The sequence below is a fragment of the Cucumis sativus genome, chromosome 7 (genome assembly GCF_000004075.3).
Source record: "Cucumis sativus cultivar 9930 chromosome 7, Cucumber_9930_V3, whole genome shotgun sequence".
Lineage (NCBI taxonomy): Eukaryota > Viridiplantae > Streptophyta > Magnoliopsida > Cucurbitales > Cucurbitaceae > Cucumis > Cucumis sativus.
Genome location: NC_026661.2, coordinates 21,651,316 through 21,674,648, shown reverse-complemented (window position 1 = coordinate 21,674,648; position 23,333 = coordinate 21,651,316). Strand labels below are relative to the sequence as shown.

The 23,333-nt window shown below is 30.1% G+C and overlaps 3 protein-coding genes across 5 annotated transcripts; all 3 read left to right on the top strand.

Moving 5' to 3' along the window:
• The first annotated feature begins 271 nt into the window (after positions 1-271).
• LOC101207004 lies at positions 272-5,298 on the top strand. Of its 2 annotated transcripts, XM_004141666.3 has the most exons (6): positions 272-2,990; positions 3,096-3,168; positions 3,843-4,369; positions 4,482-4,650; positions 4,738-4,805; positions 4,900-5,298. In XM_004141666.3, the coding sequence occupies exons 1-5, from the start codon at positions 2,985-2,987 to the stop codon at positions 4,755-4,757; spliced, it is 795 nt and encodes a 264-aa protein (XP_004141714.1). In that variant the 5' UTR covers positions 272-2,984; the 3' UTR covers positions 4,758-4,805; positions 4,900-5,298. The 2 variants fall into 2 exon arrangements, with proteins under 2 accessions (XP_004141714.1, XP_011659614.1); XM_011661312.2 differs by lacking the exon at positions 272-2,990 and having other exon boundaries at positions 3,090-3,168.
• An 816-nt stretch (positions 5,299-6,114) lies between these two features.
• Positions 6,115-8,620, top strand: LOC101207244 (sm-like protein LSM1B). Its single transcript, XM_004141667.3, has 5 exons — positions 6,115-6,617; positions 7,758-7,826; positions 7,920-8,035; positions 8,126-8,188; positions 8,316-8,620. The coding sequence occupies exons 1-5, from the start codon at positions 6,557-6,559 to the stop codon at positions 8,391-8,393; spliced, it is 387 nt and encodes a 128-aa protein (XP_004141715.1). The 5' UTR covers positions 6,115-6,556; the 3' UTR covers positions 8,394-8,620.
• A 1,617-nt stretch (positions 8,621-10,237) lies between these two features.
• LOC101206767 (transmembrane protein 87B) lies at positions 10,238-13,505 on the top strand. 2 transcript variants are annotated; one of them, XM_004141665.3, is made up of 5 exons: positions 10,238-10,686; positions 10,996-11,914; positions 12,477-12,572; positions 12,722-12,858; positions 12,956-13,505. In XM_004141665.3, exons 1-5 carry the CDS (start codon positions 10,460-10,462, stop codon positions 13,131-13,133), a joined length of 1,557 nt encoding a protein of 518 aa, XP_004141713.1. In that variant the 5' UTR covers positions 10,238-10,459; the 3' UTR covers positions 13,134-13,505. The 2 variants fall into 2 exon arrangements, with proteins under 2 accessions (XP_004141713.1, XP_011659613.1); XM_011661311.2 differs by having other exon boundaries at positions 10,293-10,686; positions 10,980-11,914.
• The last annotated feature ends 9,828 nt before the right edge of the window (positions 13,506-23,333 follow it).

Here is a 23,333-nt window from a genome sequence, read left to right as displayed (position 1 = left end):
TTGATTTTTGAAACTATCCTACTTTTCTTTTTTATAGAATAAAGCATATTTTCTCTTGTATTTTATTTTTTTGCTTTTTTTTCAAGTACATTAATTTTTTAGTCAATTTTCAGAAGCAAAATCTAAATCTAAAAAAAAAATTGCTATGGATAGTAAAAGAAAAAAATAAAATTATTTACAAAATATAAAAAAAAAACCTAAAATGAGCAAATTTTGTGTGTAAATAGTTTTAATATTTTATTGTTTTTGAAAATGCTTAAGAAAAAATTATTATTTCAAAATTGGATCTTTTGGAAATTGTAAAAAGTAAATAAAGAAAAAGGAGATATTTAGGGGTGATATGAAAATAAGCTTAGTTGTAAAATCTAAAAACCAAATATGATCTAAATTTTTTTATCGATTCTATTTTTACAATCTTTTGGCAATGTTGTAAAATTAATTCCTTTTTCTTCTTTCTTTTTTTATTATCTCCATGTTTTAGGTCCATAAAAGGGAAATTTACATTACATCTATAGTAAAAAAAAAATCTTTATACTAGGAATAAAATTTTGGGTCATAGTTTATCGATTCTTCTACTAACAATATGTATTTTGGATTATCTACCAAGTATGAATTATTTTTTAGCTTTTAAAGAAAAATTAACAAAAGATTGTTAAAAAATTGCTTTTTCTTTTTCAAATCATCAAAAGTTCGATTATTCTTTTAATGCAATGTATAGGATGAAAAATTAAACTTCCAATCTTTGAGGATAATACTAGCAAGTTTAATTGTAAAGTTTTTTTTCTTTTTCTTTTTTGAGTTTAGATAGGAAATATGTTGATTTCTTTGATTTTACATTTGAGAGTATATACTTAACCTAGTTTAACTATAAAGTTTTTTCATCTCTTTTAGTTCAACCGACGTTGGAGAATTGAAATTTTGAATTCTAGTCAATAAAATAAGCATAAATTAGCTTGCTAAAACATAATTTGGTGACTTTTTTGAGTGGGAAAGAGTTTCTTTTTCCCTTGATATTGTAATAAGGTGGCTCGTAATATTGTTGCTTGTGCTCTTTTGATTGTATCTTCTGATTCTTGAACTAATTTTCTTTTCGTTTGGATTGTTGACCTTGTTCAAGGTGATGTCGTGGATGCTTGTTTGTTTTATTGAATGTTTTCTTTATTAAAAAAAGGTATACTTTATGCAAAAAGAATAATATGTTGATTGTTCTTTGTGTGTTATTTTAATTTTTCCTGTAAAGTTATAAATAGTGTTGTAGGTATTAGCAAATACTTTTTAACATTGTCAGAAAGAGTTTTCTCATAATCTTGTTCATGACCATCGTCACCTAGACAAGGAGTATTAAGTTTATACAACTAAAATGAACCTATTAATTTGGTCAAAGGTATTTTTTTAATCTCTAAAAGGAGGCGAGAGGAGTTAAAATGAAAAGCAATATGTAGTGTTTAATCAATTATTTTGCAATCTTTCGGTCACTAAAATTACTTATAGTAGTAGAGAGTTTGATTTGCTTTGTTGATAGTTGATAATTGGTTTTGTATGTTTTTCTAATACAACAATTATGGAGATAGGGATCAAACCTATCACCTCTAAGATGAAAAGTGTGTGTCACTTATCCTTGAGTTAAGTTTACTTTAACTTTAGTTTTGATAATTGGATTTGTATATTGAGATTCTAATTTGCTAGTACTTTTATCCTTGCATCAATGTCATCATGGAAAAAGCTCCCCACTACTGCTACTGGAATAGGTAGAAAACAAATGAAAAATTAAAGAAGCAATAAAACCGAAAACACACAAATGTCATGAAAAACTCTCAACCCTGGAAAAAACAATAAACTAGAAAAAATGGGTTGGGTGAAAAATTATTACAATACAATGACACAAAAATCTCTTTTTGATTCAAATTACAAAGAAAACACTCAAAGCATTATACCTTACACACTTAGATTTTGTATACTAAACTTAAAAGTAGTTCAAGTATGATTTGAAATTAAAGGCATGACCTCCTTTTAAAGCTCCTTGCTTTCTTGAACTTTTTTTCACGTGAGATAACTACTTTTCTAATATTTGACCAATATCCACCATGTTATAGAAGACACAACAAATTTTATAGAAAAGTGGTCGTGTAAAGCATCTAAAACTATCTATAGTTTAAAAATCATATCTAAAAGAGAAATATTTGGATGTTAATTGAGGTTCTAGCCATTTTTTGCAGTTCATCTATATGGTCCAGACGTATGACGAGACAAAAAGTTATTAGTTCGAATCTCTATTATCACGTGAGCGTGAAACTCTATAAATAAAAAAGACCACTCTACAGTAAAACTCTTATTGTTTCTTTTGTTTTTGGAGAATTCACAAAAACTGCATAGTTGGATTTATTTATCATTGGTTAGTGACTCAGTGAAACAATAACCCTGAATATTGAATGCCCACCTCGTGTAATTCTAATTACCATTAGATTAAAGATGTATGGGGATCAACCCCACCTTTTCTACTTAGCAGTTGTCTTAGGATTTGCATCTCAAGATCTGACGGACAAAATGTTGACACGGTCTGTTGTATAGAGGATGTTCCAGAATTGAACCCGCAGAATCCTCCTTTTGTAGTCTTATTAAATTACAGGAATTAAAGTATTCAATTTTCTAGAGAATGTTTTTCATGCTAGTGGTGTATGTGCATTAAAGCTGTATAAGAGGAAGAATCAGCATCAAGTTTCAGGAGTGGAGGATATTGAGTGGGAACTGATCAGAGAGCTCTGTTTGGGAACTTGAACCAATACTAACTTGCTGTAACTGAGCAAGCTTCACCATCAAACTTGCCAAAACTCTACACTTAATTTTGATCATCCCAATACTCGCCATTGGCTTTTAAGATCTGGTTCTCAACTTCTAAGTTTTGTTGATAACCCCATAATCTTTCTTCTTCACTACCCTCTTCAAATTTTTTTCTTGGCAGCTTCAAGTTTTATCGTTTGTTGAAGATGAAGGTGAGCTTGTTTTACTTAATTGGTTGTGCACTTGTTCTGCTTCGGCATTCATCTTGTACAGTTCGATGGGATTTTGATTCTCTTTTTTTCATTTATTCAATGCAGTTCTTCAGCTGGATGCAGACTAAACTAAATGGCAAACAAGAGAAGAAAATCCCGGATACAATCTCCACTTCTCGTAAGCTTTCTCTATTTTTTTATTTTTTTATCTCTTCGTAAATATATTAGACGATATAACATTAAATTTGTCCCCAACCATCCACTTAAGTTTTCAGTAAAAATAAATAATTCAAGAGGTTCTGTCTTCGAGCCTTACGATATTATTTGGATGATAGAATATTAAAAGATTCGTAATCTTAAATCTTATTTCATAAATGAAGCAGAGGTTGTATTTGTATAGATTAATTGCTTTAGGGTAAACTAAATATCAGGTTGGTGAGAAGAGACAATGTTGTTGAAATTAGATTCAGTGAAATGGTTTTTGTTGGTTGGATCCGAAATTTAGTTAGCTGGATCAAGATCCCAATGCAAACGAGGACATGAATCAAAAGGTAACCTGAACCACCAACCTGCAAACTTGGGTCCATGTGCCTTGTTGCCTTGTTCCCTCGACCCTTTAAAATAAATACTAAACATACAAAATTTATAATTGTTTTACTTTTACATTCCCTATTTTGTCCACTTTCATTTGTAGCTTAGGAGAGCAAATCAACCACTTAGTCAGATCCAAGAACACAGAATATATTATATATTCTTAATTCTTTTATATTTAAAATCACATCTAGGATGAGGAAGATACTTGTCACTTCATTGTGTATAAATTGAATTATGTTCTTTCTCCCAACTTTGCAGACCATAAAAAACAAGAGTCTCGTGAGGAGTTTAGCGATTGGCCTCATGGGTTGCTTGCAATTGGAACATTTGGCAACAATGAGATTAAAGATGATTCTGATCAGAGAGAAGATATAGAAGAGGAGAATCCATCTTCTTCAGAGGAGATAGTAGATTTCTCTCCTGAAGAAGTTGGTAAACTACAGAAAGAATTGACAAAGCTTTTATCTCGAAAACCGAACGCCGAAAAACAAGTTGCTGATCTTCCATTGGATAGATTTCTCAACTGCCCCTCAAGCTTGGAGGTTGACAGGAGAATCAGCAATCCACTTTCTAGTGATTCAGATGATAAAGATGAAGATATTGAAAGAACCATTAGTCTTATCATTGGTAAATGCAAGGACATTTGCGCCGATAGTAAAAAGAAAGCGATCGGAAAGAAATCGATCTCCTTTCTCCTCAAAAAATTGTTTGTTTGTAGAACTGGCTTCTCTCCTATGCCACCACCGAGCTTGAGAGAAACTCTACAAGAATCCAGAATGGAAAAGGTAAATACATAGATACAAAAAAAAACAAAAGACTTTTGTGCATATTCATTATTAAATCCTAAAGATCATGTCAAGATTTGAATCTGATTACCTTTCCATTTTACAATGACAGCTTTTAAGAACAATTCTTCAAAGGAAAATCTCCCCACAAAACGCCTCTAGATCTTCATCATTGAAGAGATACATAGAGGAAAAACAATCAGCAAAAAACAGAAATGATGAAGAAGACCAGAAAAAACATGCCAAAGATGGATCCAAATGGGTCAAGACTGATTCTGAGTGTAAGTTCTTAACTTCATTTGAAAAATACTTAAATTCATTCAGAAATTTCAACTTTCTAACAATCCTTTTCTTTTTTACAATTGCAGATATTGTTCTTGAGATATAATTCACTCTCCCTTTACAATCAATCTCCCATCTAACTGATTTGAAGAAGGTAAACACCTAAACCACTTTTTTCTTTTCTTTTTCATATGTTTATCATTTTACACATCAATTACTGATCTTCAAATTTTCACTCTCTTTTGTAGATTTTCAATCTCCACCCCTTGTTTTGAAATGGATCGAACGGTTGAGGTGTTCATCACATCAAAGAAAAAAGAACAAAAAAAGAAAGAAAAATACTACACATCTTATTTTGACGATGCTTTACTCTTCCTTTTTCATTTTTTCATGGTTGTATGTTTATGAAAACCAATGCAACTCATGTTTATGAAACATCGTCAAAAAGTGATTTTGTGTTATGAACAGAGGACTTGCCATTTTTCACTTTTACTTTTACTTCATAATTCTTCTTCAATGTTGTTGGGGTCTCTCTCTTTGTACCATATTTGAGCCAAAATGACATTTTGTATTGTTATAAAGTCACCATTCTCATTCTCAAACACATTATTCTCACTTCACTTGGCTTATTGGCCAATTGTTGTTCATTTTGGATCTCCATCTTCATTGTTTTATATGTTATACAGTTTGATGTAAATTAGATCGTGGGAGTGGAAATCCATACAATAATTAATCCTTTTCTTCTCAACTTCTACCATTCCATGTCTATTCAAATTGATATCTTATCTACACAAGTATAATAATCTTTTATACAATTGCGTTACCATGTAATTTAAAATTTAAATTCATCTATATAACTACAACATATATAGTCTTTTTTCCTTTTTGTATGCAATTCGAAAATTTGTGTATGGTTATAAGTTTAATTTAGTGTTTCAAACAATACATACCTCTTCCATTTATTTTTTACAAAATTGTATCAAAGTTTAAAGAAACGTGTTTGAAATCTAAAATCTAAATATAATTAATTTTTCAAATCTAAAATCTAAATATAATTAATTCATTCAAAAGTGTGAAAATTAAAAGAATGCTAAAAGGGCAGGTTAAGTCAAATTAGTGTTTTAACTTATTATTAATGATTGTAGAGAATTCCTATTCTCAAAAAATAAATTACTGCATAAAATATAGAGAATTAATAATGTATTTACGTTTTGGAAATTGTAAACGAAAAAAAACCATAAATTTTAATATTTAAATTAAAGTTTCTATAATTTATTTTTCTTTCGTAAATTTCTTTATAATTATTACACCAACACAAAAACGAAATTATAAACCGAACTTTCTATCCAAATTGTTTATTAAATTTTACCTCCAAAATTATATCCCAATTTCTCAACTAAAATTGTGATAAAAATAAACAAATAAATAAATAAATAATTAAAGGCTTAAATATTCGAAGAATGAGATTTAATCTAAAATTGCAAAGTACAAACTGAAAAACCAAAACACACAGCTGCTGGAGAGCTTCAATCTGACGAAGCCCTAACTCCTTTTTCTTTTTGTTTCCCTTTCAATTTTCTGTTCAATTTCATCTTCACTTTTACGGAAGGAATTGAATTGGGATCTAAGCGCTTCCTTGTCCTTTTCAATTCGTTCTCTTCGTGTTTGCATTTTCTGTTTTCAATCTTAATCAGACGCGGAAAGTGCGTCTCTTGAATCGTCGTTTGTTCCCAGTTCCGAGGAACTTTCTGGATCCTGAAGATTGTTCTTTTAGGAAAATTTTCGAAGGATTTGGTTGAGGATTGGCTGGGAATCTAAACAGCCAATGCTATTAGTTTCGTTTCGAGTTGAAATAGAAAATCGGTGATTTTTTTTATATACTGGAAAAGGTGTTGGTGTTCATCGATGTCTTGGGCAAGCGCGGAAGATATCTACCTTTCAACTTCTCTTGCCAATTACCTTGACAGTATGTTTCTTCTTCTCTTTCAATGCCTTCAGTTTTGTTTATCAGATAGAACAGAAATTTAGAAGGAAAAAAACAGTGCTCGTTTTTTTACTTTTTGAAGTTTGGTGCAACTGGATTTGTGTAATGTGATGTTTGGCTCTTGATAGTCAATGGGGTTTCTTAATAAATTGTTCTGTATTGCAACTTTTTGATTGAGAATGCTGTCTGACTTGATTATTGTTTTTCAAATGTAATGTTGTAACCTTGTGGTGACATTGCTGATTAGCATAATAGGGGTCTGTAGACTGATTGTCATTTGTATGAAATTGTGAAGTATAACTGTTATGTTTACATTTATATTTAACCAATAATTTTGAGAGCACTATTAACTTCAAAGGGAACGTTGTAATTTGTGGCAAAGATTTGAATCTAAGTGCACTCTGAAGGGAATTTAGCACAAACATGTTTTTATTTGGTGAGTAGCTATGATTCCCTCGTCCTTTCCAGAGACAATGGATAAGAAGGGTACATCTCTGTGATATTGTACTTCAAGAAATAGGAAAAGTAGCTTTTTTGCCAATGTATTGAAGATACGACCAAGATCAGACTCTATGAAAGAGCTTGCCTTGGTCAACTGTTGGCATAGGTGACTTGTCTCTTCAACCTTGCCTTTCGCCAGATGCAATTATCTAGCTCTGTCTTGAAATCGTCCTTTAAACTTTGATTTGACATGAGCAAATGAGAGAATTGTAGGGGATAGAATATAAGCTATCCTTACTCTGTGGATAATATATAAGTAAAGAGCTAATGTAACAATCAGCATTGCTCTTCCCTATACCAAATTTTACTCTACCTTTTAATGGGTTGTTTTGGTGCAGAATTCTGTAAAAGAATTGAAAACGGAATAATAAATTTCTATAGTTCATCTAACATCCCACCAATCGAATGTTTGGAGAAAATCAGAAAACTATACTATGTACAGATTTCAGAGTGAACCATATAGACAAGGATTGAGAAATTCAGTGTTGCTACTCAGGGCAGGATGATTTAAGAATTTCAGCGTCCTAGATATAGTTGCAATTATTTAGTTAAATCATGTATCTGTATTTAATTTACTTACATTTTTTGAATTGCTGATCTAATGATAATTTCAATCTATAGAGAAGGTTCTTGTACTACTTCGAGATGGGCGGAAGCTATTAGGGATACTCCGTTCATTTGATCAATTTGGTATAGTTCTTCCTGAAATTTTATATGCTTTTATATTTCATCATGCAAACATTCACCCGAAGCTTGAAGAACTAATTAACTTTTTCTCTTCAGCTAATGCTGTTCTTGAAGGGTCATGTGAAAGGGTGATCGTTGGTGACCTTTACAGCGATATTCCTTTAGGTCTCTATGTTATTCGAGGGGAAAACGTTGTTTTACTTGGCGAGCTGGTAGGAGAAATCTTAGATTCCCTTTATTATTTGACTTCCATCCATTTAACCACCTCCCACTTAATTCTTTTTTTCTTTTGAACTTGTTAGGATTTGGAGAAGGAGGAGCTCCCTCCACACATGACTCATGTCTCTGCTGTGGAGATTAAAAGGGTAAGTGATGTTAGGCTTTACATCAATGGAAAACACATATCATATTTGCTTTGCAATTAGTCTTTTGTGGCTATGGTGATATTTGTAAAACTTCTTGGTATTGACAAACTAAAATCTATCATTACAGGCTCAAAAAGCAGAGAGAGAAGCTACAGATCTTAAAGGCACAATTAGGAAAAGATTGGAATTCCTTGATCTGGATTGATAGTTGTTTCAAAATCTTCGATTTGTTAGCTCTCTCGTTTGCAAGTTCCTCTTGTTTAGCCGCTTACTCATTATTGCCCAGTAAGTCCATCTGCTCTCATATTGGTTTGTGTATGAACAATTCAGAGTCTATTTTTTTGGCCACTAGAATCTTAACATTATGTTCTTGACCTTCCATTTCTCGTGTAATATTTTATTCGATAAATAAAAAAAACTCTTTCCTCTTAATCCCCTACCCAACACATCATGATCTCTCGTTTCATTAAATCAATGAAAAGTTTCATATCTATATAAAACACGTCACATTCTCTTTTAACTTTTAGCCAAATTGAGAACTTAGAAAGCATAAACCATTAGGGGCAGCACCACTGTCAAGGTCGTGTGGACATTGCTCGGACTTTTGAGTGAGTTTAATAAGAAAAATCTTTGATGTCTATCAAATTTAGGTCTTGGGAGAGCATGACAACTTTTGAGTGAGCTTTTTGCATCTCGGCGTGGTTCGAACTTATGACAATGAATGATATTTACTTTTATGTTTATAGATATATTACTAAATAAATTTAACTTTTAAAGTTTGAGCTTAAACATATTCGAGCAATGTGGAAGCAAAGATTATCTAGACTATGATAACTACTTTGAAACACTATTTCAAAACTTTCAATTTGCTACTTTTTTTTACTATTTGTCATTCATCATTTTTCTTATTCTATCACACTATTTTAGTTTTTGAAATTTGTTTTTTATTTTTTCAAGGTTTTTCATCTGTTTTTCTATATCTGTTTTTTTTTCTTTTTTGTCATAATAAAACAAAAACAATGTTTTTGTATTTAACTTTGCCTAATATTTTTGAAAGAAAAAAATTAAAAATAATAACTATTTAAAGTCTATTTTTTAATTAGAAAACCACATCATTAACTTAATCTTATATCTTTATTTAAGAAAAAAAATAATCCAATGATGGTTTTTTTTTTCTATTAAAGTGAGGTGAAAAAGTACATATACCAATATACCAATTCACAAATAGAGCAAAATATTTATGGCATCTGTTATAAAATGAAAAAAAGTTAATTTGTTCTCCCTTATTGTCTTCTTTCTTTTTTCGATATTTTTTTTCTATTTTGCAATATTTTTTCTTTTCATCGTCTTTTTTTTATTCTTGTGAATTTTTGAAATATTTTAATCTGTCCTTTTTCATATTATTTCTCTGCAATTTCTTTCAAATTGTTATTTAGTTTTTTAATATTATATGTCAAATATAAAAAATTTATGAAAAAAGAATGTTTAGATGTGATTGTAAACGATTGTCGTATACCAAATATAAATTATCAACGTGTGTCAAATTTAAACAACAATTGCTCAAAATTGTATTTTACACCATAGATGCAATTATTAACAACTCATTTTTTTGTGCCGTATAATATTTCACCGTTTTGTTCTATTCTTTAAAAGGTTCCTATAACGAAATCATATTTTATTTCACAAATTACACCATCATAATTATTTTTTTAGTTCAAAATAAATTTAAATTTCAAACTTTTTCTGAAATTTGGAATCATCCAAAAATAGGACGACAAGAATCATCTCTATATTTTTTTTTCAAGAAAAATGAGGATAAGAATTAAATTATCCAACTTTACAATGTCTCATCCAATTAAAAGAAACTTCTTATAGTAATTATGCAGATTCCGAATTTAATTATTATTTATTGCCACACACCGACAATGAATGTAACAAATTCCTTACTAAATCCAACGGCTTCAAACCCCATAAGAAGAATCAATCAAACGGCCATAGCCAAACCCACGCGTCTCTTCCAAAATTTGACTCTCATCACAAAATTCCAAATTCCAAAAAAAAAAAAAAAAAGAGAAATGAAATAAAAGAAAAAATTACACACACTCTCTCTCTCAGCTTTTAAACTTTCTTACACACACAGATCTGGCTCTCTCTTTCGTACAATCAAGCAAGAATTTGGCAGATCCACTCTCGTTGTTGCTGCCAATCTTTCTTCTTTCTTCCGATTTAGGGTTCCAAGTTCCATTCCTTGGAATCTCCGGCTGTTAATCCATGTCTTTTTCTTTTGTTTTTAGTCAGTTACTGCTTTCCTTCACTCTAGTACTATGTTTTTCTTCCCTTTGCATTCACGCCTCAGTTCATCACTATTCTTCTGAGAAATTCATTAACAAAGGCAATGCGTTTGTTGTTCATGGGGGTAGCGAGGGAATTCGCTCCTCCGTAGTTGACCGTAGTGATGGGGATGTGGATTCTTCTTCCAATCGCGAATCCTATATTCGGTATGTGTTTTTGGTTTTTGTTGCTTTTAATTCGATGAATGTTGGAAATTATGAGTTAATTTTGGGAATTGGGTTTTTCGTTGAGTGCTTGTTTAGTGCTTTGGGGTTGGATTTTTTTTGCAATTTAGTGTAATTTTGGTTTCCATTTTGGGTGATATGTATGAATTTTGTAATGTGTGATAAATGTGATTTGCTTGCTATCGTTATTATTTGGTTTTAATGTTAGCTTCATAGTTTGTTACTTGTTAGGGTTTATATTTTGTCTTTGTTGTGATAGTTACCTTATTCTATAGTGTACTGTCAAACCAGCTTCGAAAAAATTACATTTCGGAGACCCGAGGAATTTTCAAACTTCAGCTCGGGGCCATTGCATGCGATTGTTTTTGAGGTGGAAGATAGAGAGATGGTTGGAGGGTCGGCCTATGGTGGCCAAAGGGCAATTTGCTGTACTGTAGATCTTGCTAAACTAGGTGTTTGTTCAGAAGGAGAAGTTATTTACCGGCCGTCCTCGAAGAATTCTGGTTGGCCTCAAGTATATGGAGTGTCCTTCAACACAGATGAGCAAGTTGCAACCCTGCCGACAAAATCAATTCATATTACTAAAACAGGGATGTATAATTTGTATTTCATCCATTGTGATCCAAAGCTACAGAATGTGGTTGTGGAAGGGAAAAGTATATGGAAAAATCCTTCTGGATACTTACCGGGTAGAATGGCGCCTCTGATGAAGTTTTATTTGTATATGTCTTTTGCTTATGTGTTGCTTGGAATCTTTTGGTTCTCACAGTATGCAAGATTCTGGAAAGAAATTTTTCCACTGCAAAACTGCATTACGGTTGTTATTACATTGGGGATGTTTGAGATGGCTATGTGGTATTTTGAGTATGCTGAATTCAACCAGTCTGGGATAAGACCAACAGGGATTACTATGTGGGCTGTCACCTTTGGAGTTGTTAAACGTACAATTGCTCGTCTGATCCTTTTGATGGTTTCAATGGGTTATGGTGTTGTTAGACCTACTCTAGGTGGACTGACATCAAAGGTTCTCATGCTTGGATTAACCTTCTTTCTGGCATCTGAAGTTCTGGAATTGGTTGAGAATGTGGGTGCTGTAAGTGATCTTTCAGGAAAAGCAAGACTTTTCTTGGTACTACCTGTGGCAATCTTGGATGCTTTTTTCATTCTTTGGATATTTACCTCCCTCTCCGCAACTTTAAGCAAGCTTCAGGTATCTGATATGTTCGTAACAATTTTTTTTTCTGTCCTGTTTATTTTCTCTGTTTGAATTTAAATTGATTTTTTCCTGGCACGTTGTTTTCTGAAGAAAGTTGAGAAATTTATCTTCTTTTAATCAAATTATAATTCGATGGAATAAGTAAGTAGAGTGCCAGGGAAGTCTTTTAAATTGAGCTTCCAATTGAAACGTTTATTTAGAAGGAAAAAATTTGTTATCTCTGGCACTTTTACTATAAATTTTGAAACTATATTCACAATTCACATGTTGTATATCCTTCCCTAAATTTTTTTGTTTATTATTATTTAATCGATTACAGTAAAAATTAACTTTGAGAGACTAAATTTAAGATTTATTGGAAGTATGGGACTAAAATTGAACAACTGAAGTTTGGAGACTAAAATTGAACCAACTTCCAAATTTGGGGTCCAAAATGGCATTTTGAACCTTTTATTTATTTCCTTTGTTTCATGTTTATGCTCTGTAACCTTTTTCTGGATTTTTTGTGTTATAACTTCTGCTGATTGGCTTTTCTTCATTATTGCTAATGTCACAGGCTAGAAGATTGTCATCTAAATTGGACATTTACAGAAAATTCACAAATGCATTGGCGGTAACTGTTATTGTTTCTGTGGGTTGGATGTGTTATGAGGTAATTTGTGCATGAAGATTTCTTTATTACATGGACCATACAGGCATAGGTTTTGGAAAGAAATGATCAATTTGTGCATTTTTATGATTTTGTCCCAAACCCTCATCAGTTGTTGCTTACCGCAATTTCTTCAATTGTTAATCTTGCAGCTTTATTTCAAATCAAATGACATTTACAATGAGCAGTGGCAAAATGCATGGATCATCCCTGCCTTCTGGCAAGTCCTATCATTTTCTCTACTGTGTGTCATTTGTGCTCTCTGGGCTCCCTCTCAAAATTCAATGCGGTATGTTATGTTTCTACACATCGGTTTACGCTTTCTCACTTTCTCTTCCCCGCTCCCTCTCACTCTTGCACATTGCGTCATCCTCTATCTACCTCAGGTATGCATACTCCGAAGACGCACATGAAGAGTTCGACAAGGATGATACAAATTTAACACTCATAAGACCATCTCCAATTTCCTCGCCTTCAAAGGACGCTCGGAGCGTACCAGACATTAAACCACTGCATGGAAGCGACAATCCAGCTGGTGATTTAGAAGAAGATAAAACAGCATAAATTGGAATTACAGGTTCTACTTTTTGGTATCATAAATAGCCATGAGTTCATTTACTTTGTTATTAGCTCTATTTCCTGGGAAAATCTGGTAGTTTATTATAATTTCCATGGAAGAAAATACTATTAAAAGGAAAAACAGCTATTTCATTTTTGCATTTTTGGGTTGTTGTTCTTAAATCTTAAAATAGCCTGATGTAATAGTAGACTAGAGAGTATTGTAGGTTTTTAAAATATTTTCCTCTTATGTAGTTTTTATCATTTGTTTCAAAATAATCCTTCTTGTAACTGTGCCTGATCTTGATATTTCATACTCTCTCCACTTCCCAAAATCTTCCAATATGATATGATATGATATGATACATTGATACATCATCCTATATCTATAGAATATCTTCCTCTATTTTTCTTGTTTTTTTTTTATTATTATTTTTAAGGGGAGCTTATTAAGTCTATTATATTTTGGGTCAAGATATTAATGATTTTTTTAGAACACTTTTCCTCCTTAGAATTTCTCATCCATTATTGGCTATTGGGTCTTTATCTAAAAATAGACATTATCGTACCTTTTCGATTTCCTTCACCAAATAATAGCCAATGAAAATTATAGTTTAAGAAAACATTTGATCCTTTCAGCCTTCTCAATTGGATTTGAAATGTTTCTTTTCTTCTTATGATATTATTCAATATAAAGTTTTGGGGTTTTGAGTTTTTTTATTTTATTTTTTGAAGAAAATTATTTAAATGATAAAACTACCAAAAAAAAATTTCCCAACTTAATAGATATCGATTAGAGAAATAGACTTCTACTAGAATCCATCAGTGTCCAAGATTTTGTTATATGTATAAATATTTTGGTTCATTTTTGTGATATTTAAAAATAGTTTTTTTCTTAGTCTAGTGTTCATTGAAAGGTCATACGTTCTTGACTAATTTGTTTTTATCTCTGTTTCGTTAGGTATTAGAAGGTTCTTTAACTATAATGGTTTGGTAAAAACAATCATAAATTTAATAAAGAACTTAGAAGGAATATGTTCAATCTTTGTTGGCCATGTTAGGATTTAGTGTCGTAGGAGTTTTTCTTAGTATCGGGCAATAGTCCAAGTTGAGTTGAGTTTCTAATAAGCTAGCTTTGATACCCATGGAAATAGATGAATAAATAAGTATTTTAATGGATGTTTATTTTAGATATGTTAGTAGGTGACATTGAACCTAACAAATAAGCCAAAAATGAGGAAAATAGGACTATATAGAGTGGGTGGGTTTTGGTTCAAATCAAGTGCCAACCTATAATCAAGATATCTCATTCTAGAGGTGTTTAAAAGAACTGTTAATCCGAGTTACCGGTTGTGTTGGTTAAATTTTGTATTATGTTGGATTGAATTAGAAAATTGAAAAAAAAAAAGTTAAAGCCAAATAGTCAGTTTGTGTAAGTAAGGGTTATATTGACTTGGTCCAATTAATATATAACTCTTAGGCTTTAGGTTTTAGATTTGAATATATAACATATACGTGTGTCTCACAACTTTGCCCTTTGCATTGGAATGACAATTTGTTCATCTTGTATATTGAAAAGCAGTATTAAAATTTGTTTAAATTATGAAAGAAAGAAAAAATCAACCCGCCAACCCAATCCAAATATTTTTGGTTAGGTTAGGTTGGGTTGGATTGATTCAATGTATTGAACCAACAATTTCAACCCGCCAACCCAATCCAGATATTTTTGGTTAGGTTAGGTTGGGTTGGATTGATTCTATATATTGAACCAACAAGTTTTTTTTTTTTTTTTGTCAATCTAGATTCTTTAGTTTGGTCCATAATCTTCCTCTAACCCGACTTACGTACACTTCTATCTCATCCCAATAAGAAAATTAAAATCATCTCATCCAATTGATGACACCAAATTATTATAACTACTTTATATGAATTAATTTCAACTAGAACAAAGAACAAGATTAGAAAATTCACTACTTAGTCTTCCTATTTGACTTTGGTATCATAGTTATTTGTCTATGTTCTCTGTACATCAAATTACAAATTTAGAATATCACATCTATTTATTCAAGTTTTGACATGAAAAAACATACATGATACCAATGAAATTAATTAAACTAGAAACCAAATAGGTGTAGTGTATCTATAGCGTGAACGAATTTCTTAATCGAAATGCTTCCTCGGAAGCTCAAATAAATAGAAATAAATGTTTGGTTCATAAAATTTTGAAACAAGAAACAGAAGAATAGTTGAGTTGATGGATGGTTTGTAGACAAAGTAAGAAAAGGATTGAAAAATATTTTGGAAATCGGTGAGATGGAAACATAAAGGAATTTAAAACATGTTAATTTCATAGAAATGAGAGAGAGTTTTATTCCTTAAGGGCATCTCATTCCCATTACGCAACTTCCTTACGCATTTACTCATTACTCCTTTTTCTTTTTAAATAAACATTTAATAGTTGGCACCTTTTTTTTTCAATGCCTAATTATATTTTTAAAGAAATAATCAAACAACAAATTTAAATTAATTTAATTATAAATATTACATTGGATGGATGCTCGTTATCTAATCAAGTTTAGGGTTCATGTGAGCGGTGCTAAGGGATGCACGGAGATGAATGCATCTTGTATTACCTTAATGTAATTGTTACATCATGTCTTTGTGCGGAGAAAATTGTGTGGTGACCGTTAAAGTAAATCATCTACGTGCATTCTCGTGGTATGACCTTTTTCCTTCTCCCTTTTCACTTGCTTTATTGTTTTGTATACAAATTTTCTATATAATCTATTAAATTCACACGACCGTCGTTTTCTACTTGACTAAGACATCATTTCTTCACGATTTAATTTTTAAGTCCTCGCTCTCGTACATGTTAGTCAAACATATATACATCGAAGTTACTCTAAATCAAATATATTTGTTATGGGGAGGAAATGTGAATAAGAGACATCGAGATGTAACTCAAAGTTAGGCTTTATACATACTTTTTTTGGACTAAGCAAAGTGTAGTTTTAACACTAATTTGGGTTTCAACACAAAAGGTAACTAAACTTTGGTATTAAAAAACAAAAATCAGTCAATGAAATGATAATAATTACCTTCTCATACCCCAAGATGATGAGGATAATTGGTATTGTTTTGCTTCCAAAACTTAATAAGCAGCTTTGGGAGGATGCCAAAACGAGAAGAACATGAGCAGATCCTCAATCAAAACCCTAATTTTAGAGGGTGAAGAGAAGACCCCACCTCGTTGAGAAAACCACTTTATCCCAAACCACTTTTGTGACGATGGCGATTAGACCTTCCACAAAATTGCTTCACATTCCAAGAGGGCTAATGTCTCTTTACTTGTGTTGGTAAATTTACAACCTCTCAAAATGGCACCACAGACAAAAAGAAGAAAGAAAGTGATTAGCGAGAAAATGATATTTTTCATCCTAAACTCGGAAGGTTCAATTTTCATTCGACCATCATTGACTTGCAAAATTGAAGCATTTGGTTTAGTTATTTTATATTTATTGAGATAATTATTACCTTGAAGTTAAAATTATACCTTTTCGAAGGTAAAATTAACTTTTATTTTTTATATGCGTGAATGTTTTAACCAACCTACAAGTAATCCCGACTAACCTTTACAAGATAACACATCTGACCTACAATATTTGGGTGTTAGAAAATTAGGTAGTATGCAAGTGGACATCAACAAATTGAAACTAGCTATAATGTAAAATGTAAACGAGTTGAATTGTATTGGATTGACGGTGTTTTTGCAACCTGAATGACTGAAGAAGCATTCTCAACCCTAAAAATTTGGGTTGAGTTATCGGGTTCTATAATATTTTTCTCATTTCTAATATTTGTTAAATTTTAAAAAAATACTATGACAACCTATCCAACATTAATACAATAATATCCAATATACAAATAAAACATCTCGTCTTACTTAAAGTACAGTCAAACATGACCCATACTTCAAAATTTTAAATATACATATATTTCAAGCCTCGTATTATAGAACTTAACATAAATATATATTAATTAAGGTTAAATTGGATATAATGTAACTAAAGTCGAGAACCAACTCTACTAAAAAAGATCAAACTCAACTCAATCCTTATAGTATGAGTTGGTTACTCCATATTGTGTAGTGTCGATTTATTCCAAAGAAAAAAAAAAAAAGCAAAATTGAAAATGTAATATTTACGATAATTAAGGAGAGGTGCACGTGAGGGAAGAGAGGAGTGCACGTGAATCATCAGGAGAGGTTGAATCGAGGTAATATTAAATAATAATAATAATAATAATCTTTGGTTGGACTCAAAAGCTGTGTTGAATAAGTAACTTCCACCCACCTCGCCAAACACGTGCCTACCATTTTCCTTCCTTTCTTTCTTTCTTCCAAACCTTCATTTACGGGCAGCGTCCGGGCAGCCAGGGGTAACATCGGAATAACTCAAATATCCCCCCAATATCCATTACCCATTACGACTTTTCTTTTCTTTTATAAAATAAATAGATTTCATATCCTATCGTATTATGTTTATTAAAAAGTTAAAAAACGTGTTTGATTTCAGCGATTTCTTTTCTTTTCTTTTTCTTGGTGGGACCCACCCCCACTCCCCTTCTCTCTTTCAATGCCTAAGGCCACCTCTTGTCGGCAAACTAAACCCTCCGACTTAGTTATTATAGTCTTAAGTTATTATAGCTTTGATTATATTATTTTATGTTAAGTTGTTTTAATTTGACGAGAGAATATTAAACACTTTAATAAGTAATAAAATATTATTAATATTATTGGAGTTAGTTGTAAAGAGTTACTGTACCAAAAAGTTCTTATTATAATTCTAGATATTTTTTATCCTATATATATGATGAATGTTTAATCACAAGTTTTTATTTGAAAATTTTTCAAGTTAATTTTAGTCATTTTTATTGAAAAAAATGGCTTTCAAGTTTTATGAATTTTACCTGTAAATTTAAGATAATATTTTATTTGTCAAATGATTAGTTTGTCATATATTTATTTAAATTAAATAATATGGAATAAAATATTCATGAAAATTAATTAATGTCTTTAAACTTTCTTAATTATGTTAAATATTTCTTAATTTTGAAAATGACATAATATAAACTTTTAGTTTAGTTATATATAGATTTGTGATATTTATTTTAAAAATTTAAGGTTTATGTTAAAAATCTCTTTACTTCATAAATTAGATATATGAAATTATTAAATTTTTTAAGGTTTATGTAAAAACTCTTTAGATTTAATTTCAATTGATAATGATTTTTATTTATTTTTCTTAATTTTTAATTCATGTTGTTTTCTTTCAACTTTCGTGGTGTCGTTGTTATTACTTTTCATAAACAAACATTATATGATTTTCAATCCCATTCTAAAAAAAAGTGTTTTGCTTTTTTTAGAACTTAGTTTGGTTTTTAATATATTAAAGAGAAAAAAAAAGAGAAGATGTAATATTTTGAGGTTTGATTTTAAAGGTATGTATTAAAAGATAAAGTAATCGTGAAATGAAGTCTAACCATTTTGTTCTTTCTTCTAGTCGCTTTTTTGAACACGTGAAAATAACGTATGTTGCTTCTCCACAAGTACTCTCTTAGTCTCAAGCATCTATTCCTTTTGCATACATTTCTTTCCCTCGACTCTCTACGCTTCAACTTTACCAATGTGTACTTTCCAACCCCTAAAAAAAAGAGAGAGAGAAAGAAACTCTTCGTAAATGTGTAACCAAAATTTGGATAGATAGAAAAAAAAAAAGAAGAGTACATTTTTTGTATCTAAAATTATAATTTCTATGATTTGAAATTTTACAAACTTACTTTGAGATTTGCTATTTAAGCTAAATTTTTTAACTTACATTTTTAGTTTTTTTTTTTTCTATATGTTTTTTAATTGGATTTTTAAACACTGGTGTAGTTAAAATTTAATATTGATTGACCATAATTAATATCGATAACAAATAATGAAATGTTACGTAATTATCATTATTTTATACTAACTACCAGATACTAGTGTTAGAGACGAGAAAGTAAGTAGTAAGCGAAAAATCAAAGTTTAAAGTGTACATTTTTAATTTGGATATTGAATTTGAGCATATAAGTCAGGCCTCGAAGATAAAATTGTAACATTTTGAAATTTTACTTCGTTGAAATCAAATTTGAACTTAAACACTAGAAGTGTGACATTTTGAAATACATATCGATCAATATTAGTTTGACGTTGAAAATCATGCAGATAAATAATAACTGAATCTAATTTGAACATCAAGAAGATGTCATCAAATGACTTCATAAAATCAATGAATCAATCTCAACTCTAGAAAGGTAAGTGTCAACGTGTTTGGATTGCATTATTTTCAAGTGGTTAATTTATACAATAAGTTGTTTGGAGAAAAAATTAAAATGTTTGACACACTTAAGATGGATTTTGAAAAAATGAGTTTATAAATTAACCTGGTTTATGATAAATAAGTAAAATCAACTTTTAAAAAATTGAATTTTGAGTGTTTGATGGTTAATCTCCCTAATTTATGTGAAAACTTCAACTACCACCTCCAGTGATCCCTGTCAATCAACATTTGACCATCGTCAACGAACCTTCAACCACTGTTTTTTCATGCAATCGCTAGCCAATTTTCATCTACCGTTTTTCCCACAACCGCTTTCGGCCAACCTCCAACAATCGTCATCAACCAAACTTCAAATGATTGTTTTTCGACAAATGTTATTTCATGTTACCACAACACCCAACTTCCAACAATCGTTTTTCAGTGACTATCTTTACCCACCTCATACTATTGTCCCTAATGATCATCAAACAACTCTAACCAATCACGACCTCATAAACTTTTCTACTATAATCTAAATTTAATAAAAAATTACTAAGTTATTCCAGACATACGTACTCTAAGTTCAAAATAATCAAACGGCAACTAAATGCTAATAAATCGTTGACCTAACTTCAAAGCTACTAGTTAGATAGATTAATTTTCATTTCATGAATTAGTCATGTACCACACTTCAACAATGTTACAATATGTGTATATATGTATATAACAATGGAAAAAAAAAGGGAATAAAGGGTGAAAAAGACATGGAGAGAGTAAATACAAATACATAGCTAAGCTAGAGTGGTCACACACATCTGTGTTCCATTCCTTTTCTTTCTTTTTTTTGTGTGGTAGATTCAAATAGTTTATTCCATCTTTTTGGAAACTGGTTGGTGTGGGAAATGATAATAATAAATTTTAGGGAAAGAAAAGTGATGACAACTTAAAAACAATTTTTTTTAGATAGACAAAAAAAAAAAATGGGGACCAAAATATATCGAGTTATACTTGGATCGACTGATTGTACGATTTTATTTGTATACATTATATTTTCAACATGTTACGAGTGGTTGTAAATGAATTGAATTGAGTTAGAGAGATTTATTGAACTTACCGAATTTTCGAGTTGATCAAGTTGACAATCCAAATAGAATCTTCAATCCAACTTAACCTAACTCAGATTTTAAGGGTTGTGTCGTTAAGTTGCTTTTTATTAACGTAAAATATTTAAATTTGTCTACATCACATATTAGTAATTATGATTTCGTAAAACTCAAATGTTAATATCAAAATATAACCTATATATTACAAACTTCAAATAAAATTTATAATTACAATTATATAGTTAGAAATTTGGGTTGGGATGGATAAATCCGAATTGAAAAAATGTAACCTGAATCAAAACCATCCCGAAAAAAGCATAAAGAGAAAAAAAAACTCAATTCAACCCCACGCTTACCCTTTGAGTTAGATACTCCGAATGGTTCAAATTGTCAGGTTATTTGAATACGGATGGAATATATGTTTTTTTTAAAACAAATTCAATTAATTTGGAAGAAAATAATGAAAAGATCTTAATGAATAGTAAATGAAATTTGAATAAAGTGGGTTGAGTTGACAATTATTTTGATGGAATTGATGCTTCCATTGGTACAAAATTTACCCCCAAAAAAATGAATGTTTATTAATAGTCATCCTCACGTCATACAAACTTATTAGTGGACTCATAAATCATAATGTTTGTTAATTAAGCTTCACTGCCCTAAATTAAACATATACCTAATTTAAATTCAATGCCAACTTTGGTTTTTTATAAGAAGAATATCAAAGTCACTATCTTGAGTTTTGAATCGGGAGGAGTCGTATCATTTTACTTCATAAATATTTTAATTATAATCTTGAAAATGTTACGACTTCAAATGTTAGTGTATCGATCTTATTATTTTGTCACCTATTGTTTTGCATTGGTACAAATTATAGTAAACAACTCATAAATTTAGAGACGAATACGAAAATCAAATAAATTTACTGTTTATCACAGGTTAAATGTTAGATACAGTCCTTAAATTTTCACAATGATGTTAATGCGTATCCGATCTTTAAAAAGTAGCTAGCACGTTTTTTAATTTTTAAAATGTCAATTTCGTATCAAATTGAGTTATTCTATTCTTGATGTTTGAAAAAAAGAACGAACTTTCACTTTTATATATTATATATGTTTGTAAATTTAAAATGTTGACCAAGTAAGTGCATTTGGACAAGCATTTCAAAACAAAAAATCAACAAAGAGAATATATATAATATATATGGCAGAAAAATCAAATGTAATTTTAAAAAATTATTTATTTGTTTTTTTTAAAATTGAAATGGAGAATTTCATTTTTATAAATATTTTGTTGTTTGGTTATATTTTAAAAATTCTCAAATTTTAATGAAAAAATGTAAAAAAATATAACATTTGACTAAATATTTACCTTTTCACCGAAAATGGAAGATAATAAATTTTATCTCGATTAATGTTTTATAGTTTTAAAAAAATCTCAAATTTAAACAATGAATTTATTTTAAGAAAAATGTATAGGGACCTGTTTGGGAAAACTTTAAAAACTTGAATGACTGAATTGCAAATTCAGCTTCCGTAATTAAAGGAAACATAAAAGACACGAGGGAAAATAATAAAAGGCTTTATTAATGAATATTGAAGACGCATACTCAACTCCACCAATCAATATTTGACGCGTGTTATTATTGAAAAAAGAAAAGAAAAAGAAAATAGTATCCTCTAACCTCCACTCTCTCCGCACGTGCTCTAATTGCTCAATAATTCAACCTATTTTCTAACACACATATATATAAATATATAAACCTTTATATAGTCCGCATTAAATTTTGTAGTTTGTTTAAGTAGAACGCAAGTATACAAATATTACAATTAATACGTGTGACGTAAATAAGTGTAATTATTCAAGAATATAAAAAAGAAAAAACAAAATAGAAAATTTAAAAATTCAAAGATATGATTCTTCGTGCAAACCTATCTTCACTGTTAGATTTTATGTTTGTACGTTTATAATATAAGTACATATTTAAATTTGACTTTCATGTTTATTCAAACATATCTCCATCGGTCCAATATAACATTTGGGTATTTTTTTTTTTTTGTTCATTATACTATAATTAAAAAAAATTCAAATAAAAAATTGAAATGCTTTTTACAGAATTTTTTTTAATAAATTATTTACAATTCCTAAAATAAAACGACAAAATTTATTAGTTCCATTTTTTTAAGAATGGTAAATATTTTGTAGTTTTTCTAAAAAAAATATATATTGGTTGATTTTCTTGAATAATGGAGAAAATGAAAAAGAAATATTAAAATAGTCGATTGAAGAGCACCACATGTTTGTTATTTTTACACACACACTAGGAGAGTCTTCTAGTCTCTTCCTTCATCCCATGTGCTTAGCAGTAATGAAAGATGGAAGGTGAACTCTGGCCCACCATAAAATAACATATTCTTTTATATATATATATATATATATACTAAATAATAAAATCAATATTAGATTAACATATTTTAATTTTGAAATACAGTAAAAAAAATGATAAAGTGAATAAAATATTTATAGGTTATGGTAAATGGGTTGTTCTTTAGTAATTTAAGTGATGGAAGGTAAACAGTTTGTTTTTTTATTATTTAAAAAACCTTTAATTATTATGGAGTGGAATTTATAGAATTTTGAGGAGTGTAATTTTAATATTTATATAAATTTGAGTGTTGAATTTTAATAAAGAAATATTTAAGTGTATAATTGGTAAGTATAAAAAGGAAGTTTTGTTTAATTGGAGAGATATTAAA

Bases quoted from the DNA above. Each gene is read 5' to 3' on its own strand.
- LOC101207004 (XM_004141666.3), top strand. The intron at 3,169-3,842 runs GTAAGCTTTCTC...CCAACTTTGCAG, and splicing joins GGATACAATCTCCACTTCTC to ACCATAAAAAACAAGAGTCT. The intron at 4,370-4,481 runs GTAAATACATAG...TTACAATGACAG, and splicing joins AAGAATCCAGAATGGAAAAG to CTTTTAAGAACAATTCTTCA.
- LOC101207244 (XM_004141667.3), top strand. From the start codon at position 6,557: ATGTCTTGGGCAAGCGCGGAAGATATCTACCTTTCAACTTCTCTTGCC. The intron at 8,036-8,125 runs GTAGGAGAAATC...TGAACTTGTTAG, and splicing joins TTGTTTTACTTGGCGAGCTG to GATTTGGAGAAGGAGGAGCT. The intron at 8,189-8,315 runs GTAAGTGATGTT...CTATCATTACAG, and splicing joins CTGCTGTGGAGATTAAAAGG to GCTCAAAAAGCAGAGAGAGA.
- LOC101206767 (XM_004141665.3), top strand. From the start codon at position 10,460: ATGTCTTTTTCTTTTGTTTTTAGTCAGTTACTGCTTTCCTTCACTCTA. The intron at 11,915-12,476 runs GTATCTGATATG...CTAATGTCACAG, and splicing joins CAACTTTAAGCAAGCTTCAG to GCTAGAAGATTGTCATCTAA. The intron at 12,573-12,721 runs GTAATTTGTGCA...TTAATCTTGCAG, and splicing joins TGGGTTGGATGTGTTATGAG to CTTTATTTCAAATCAAATGA.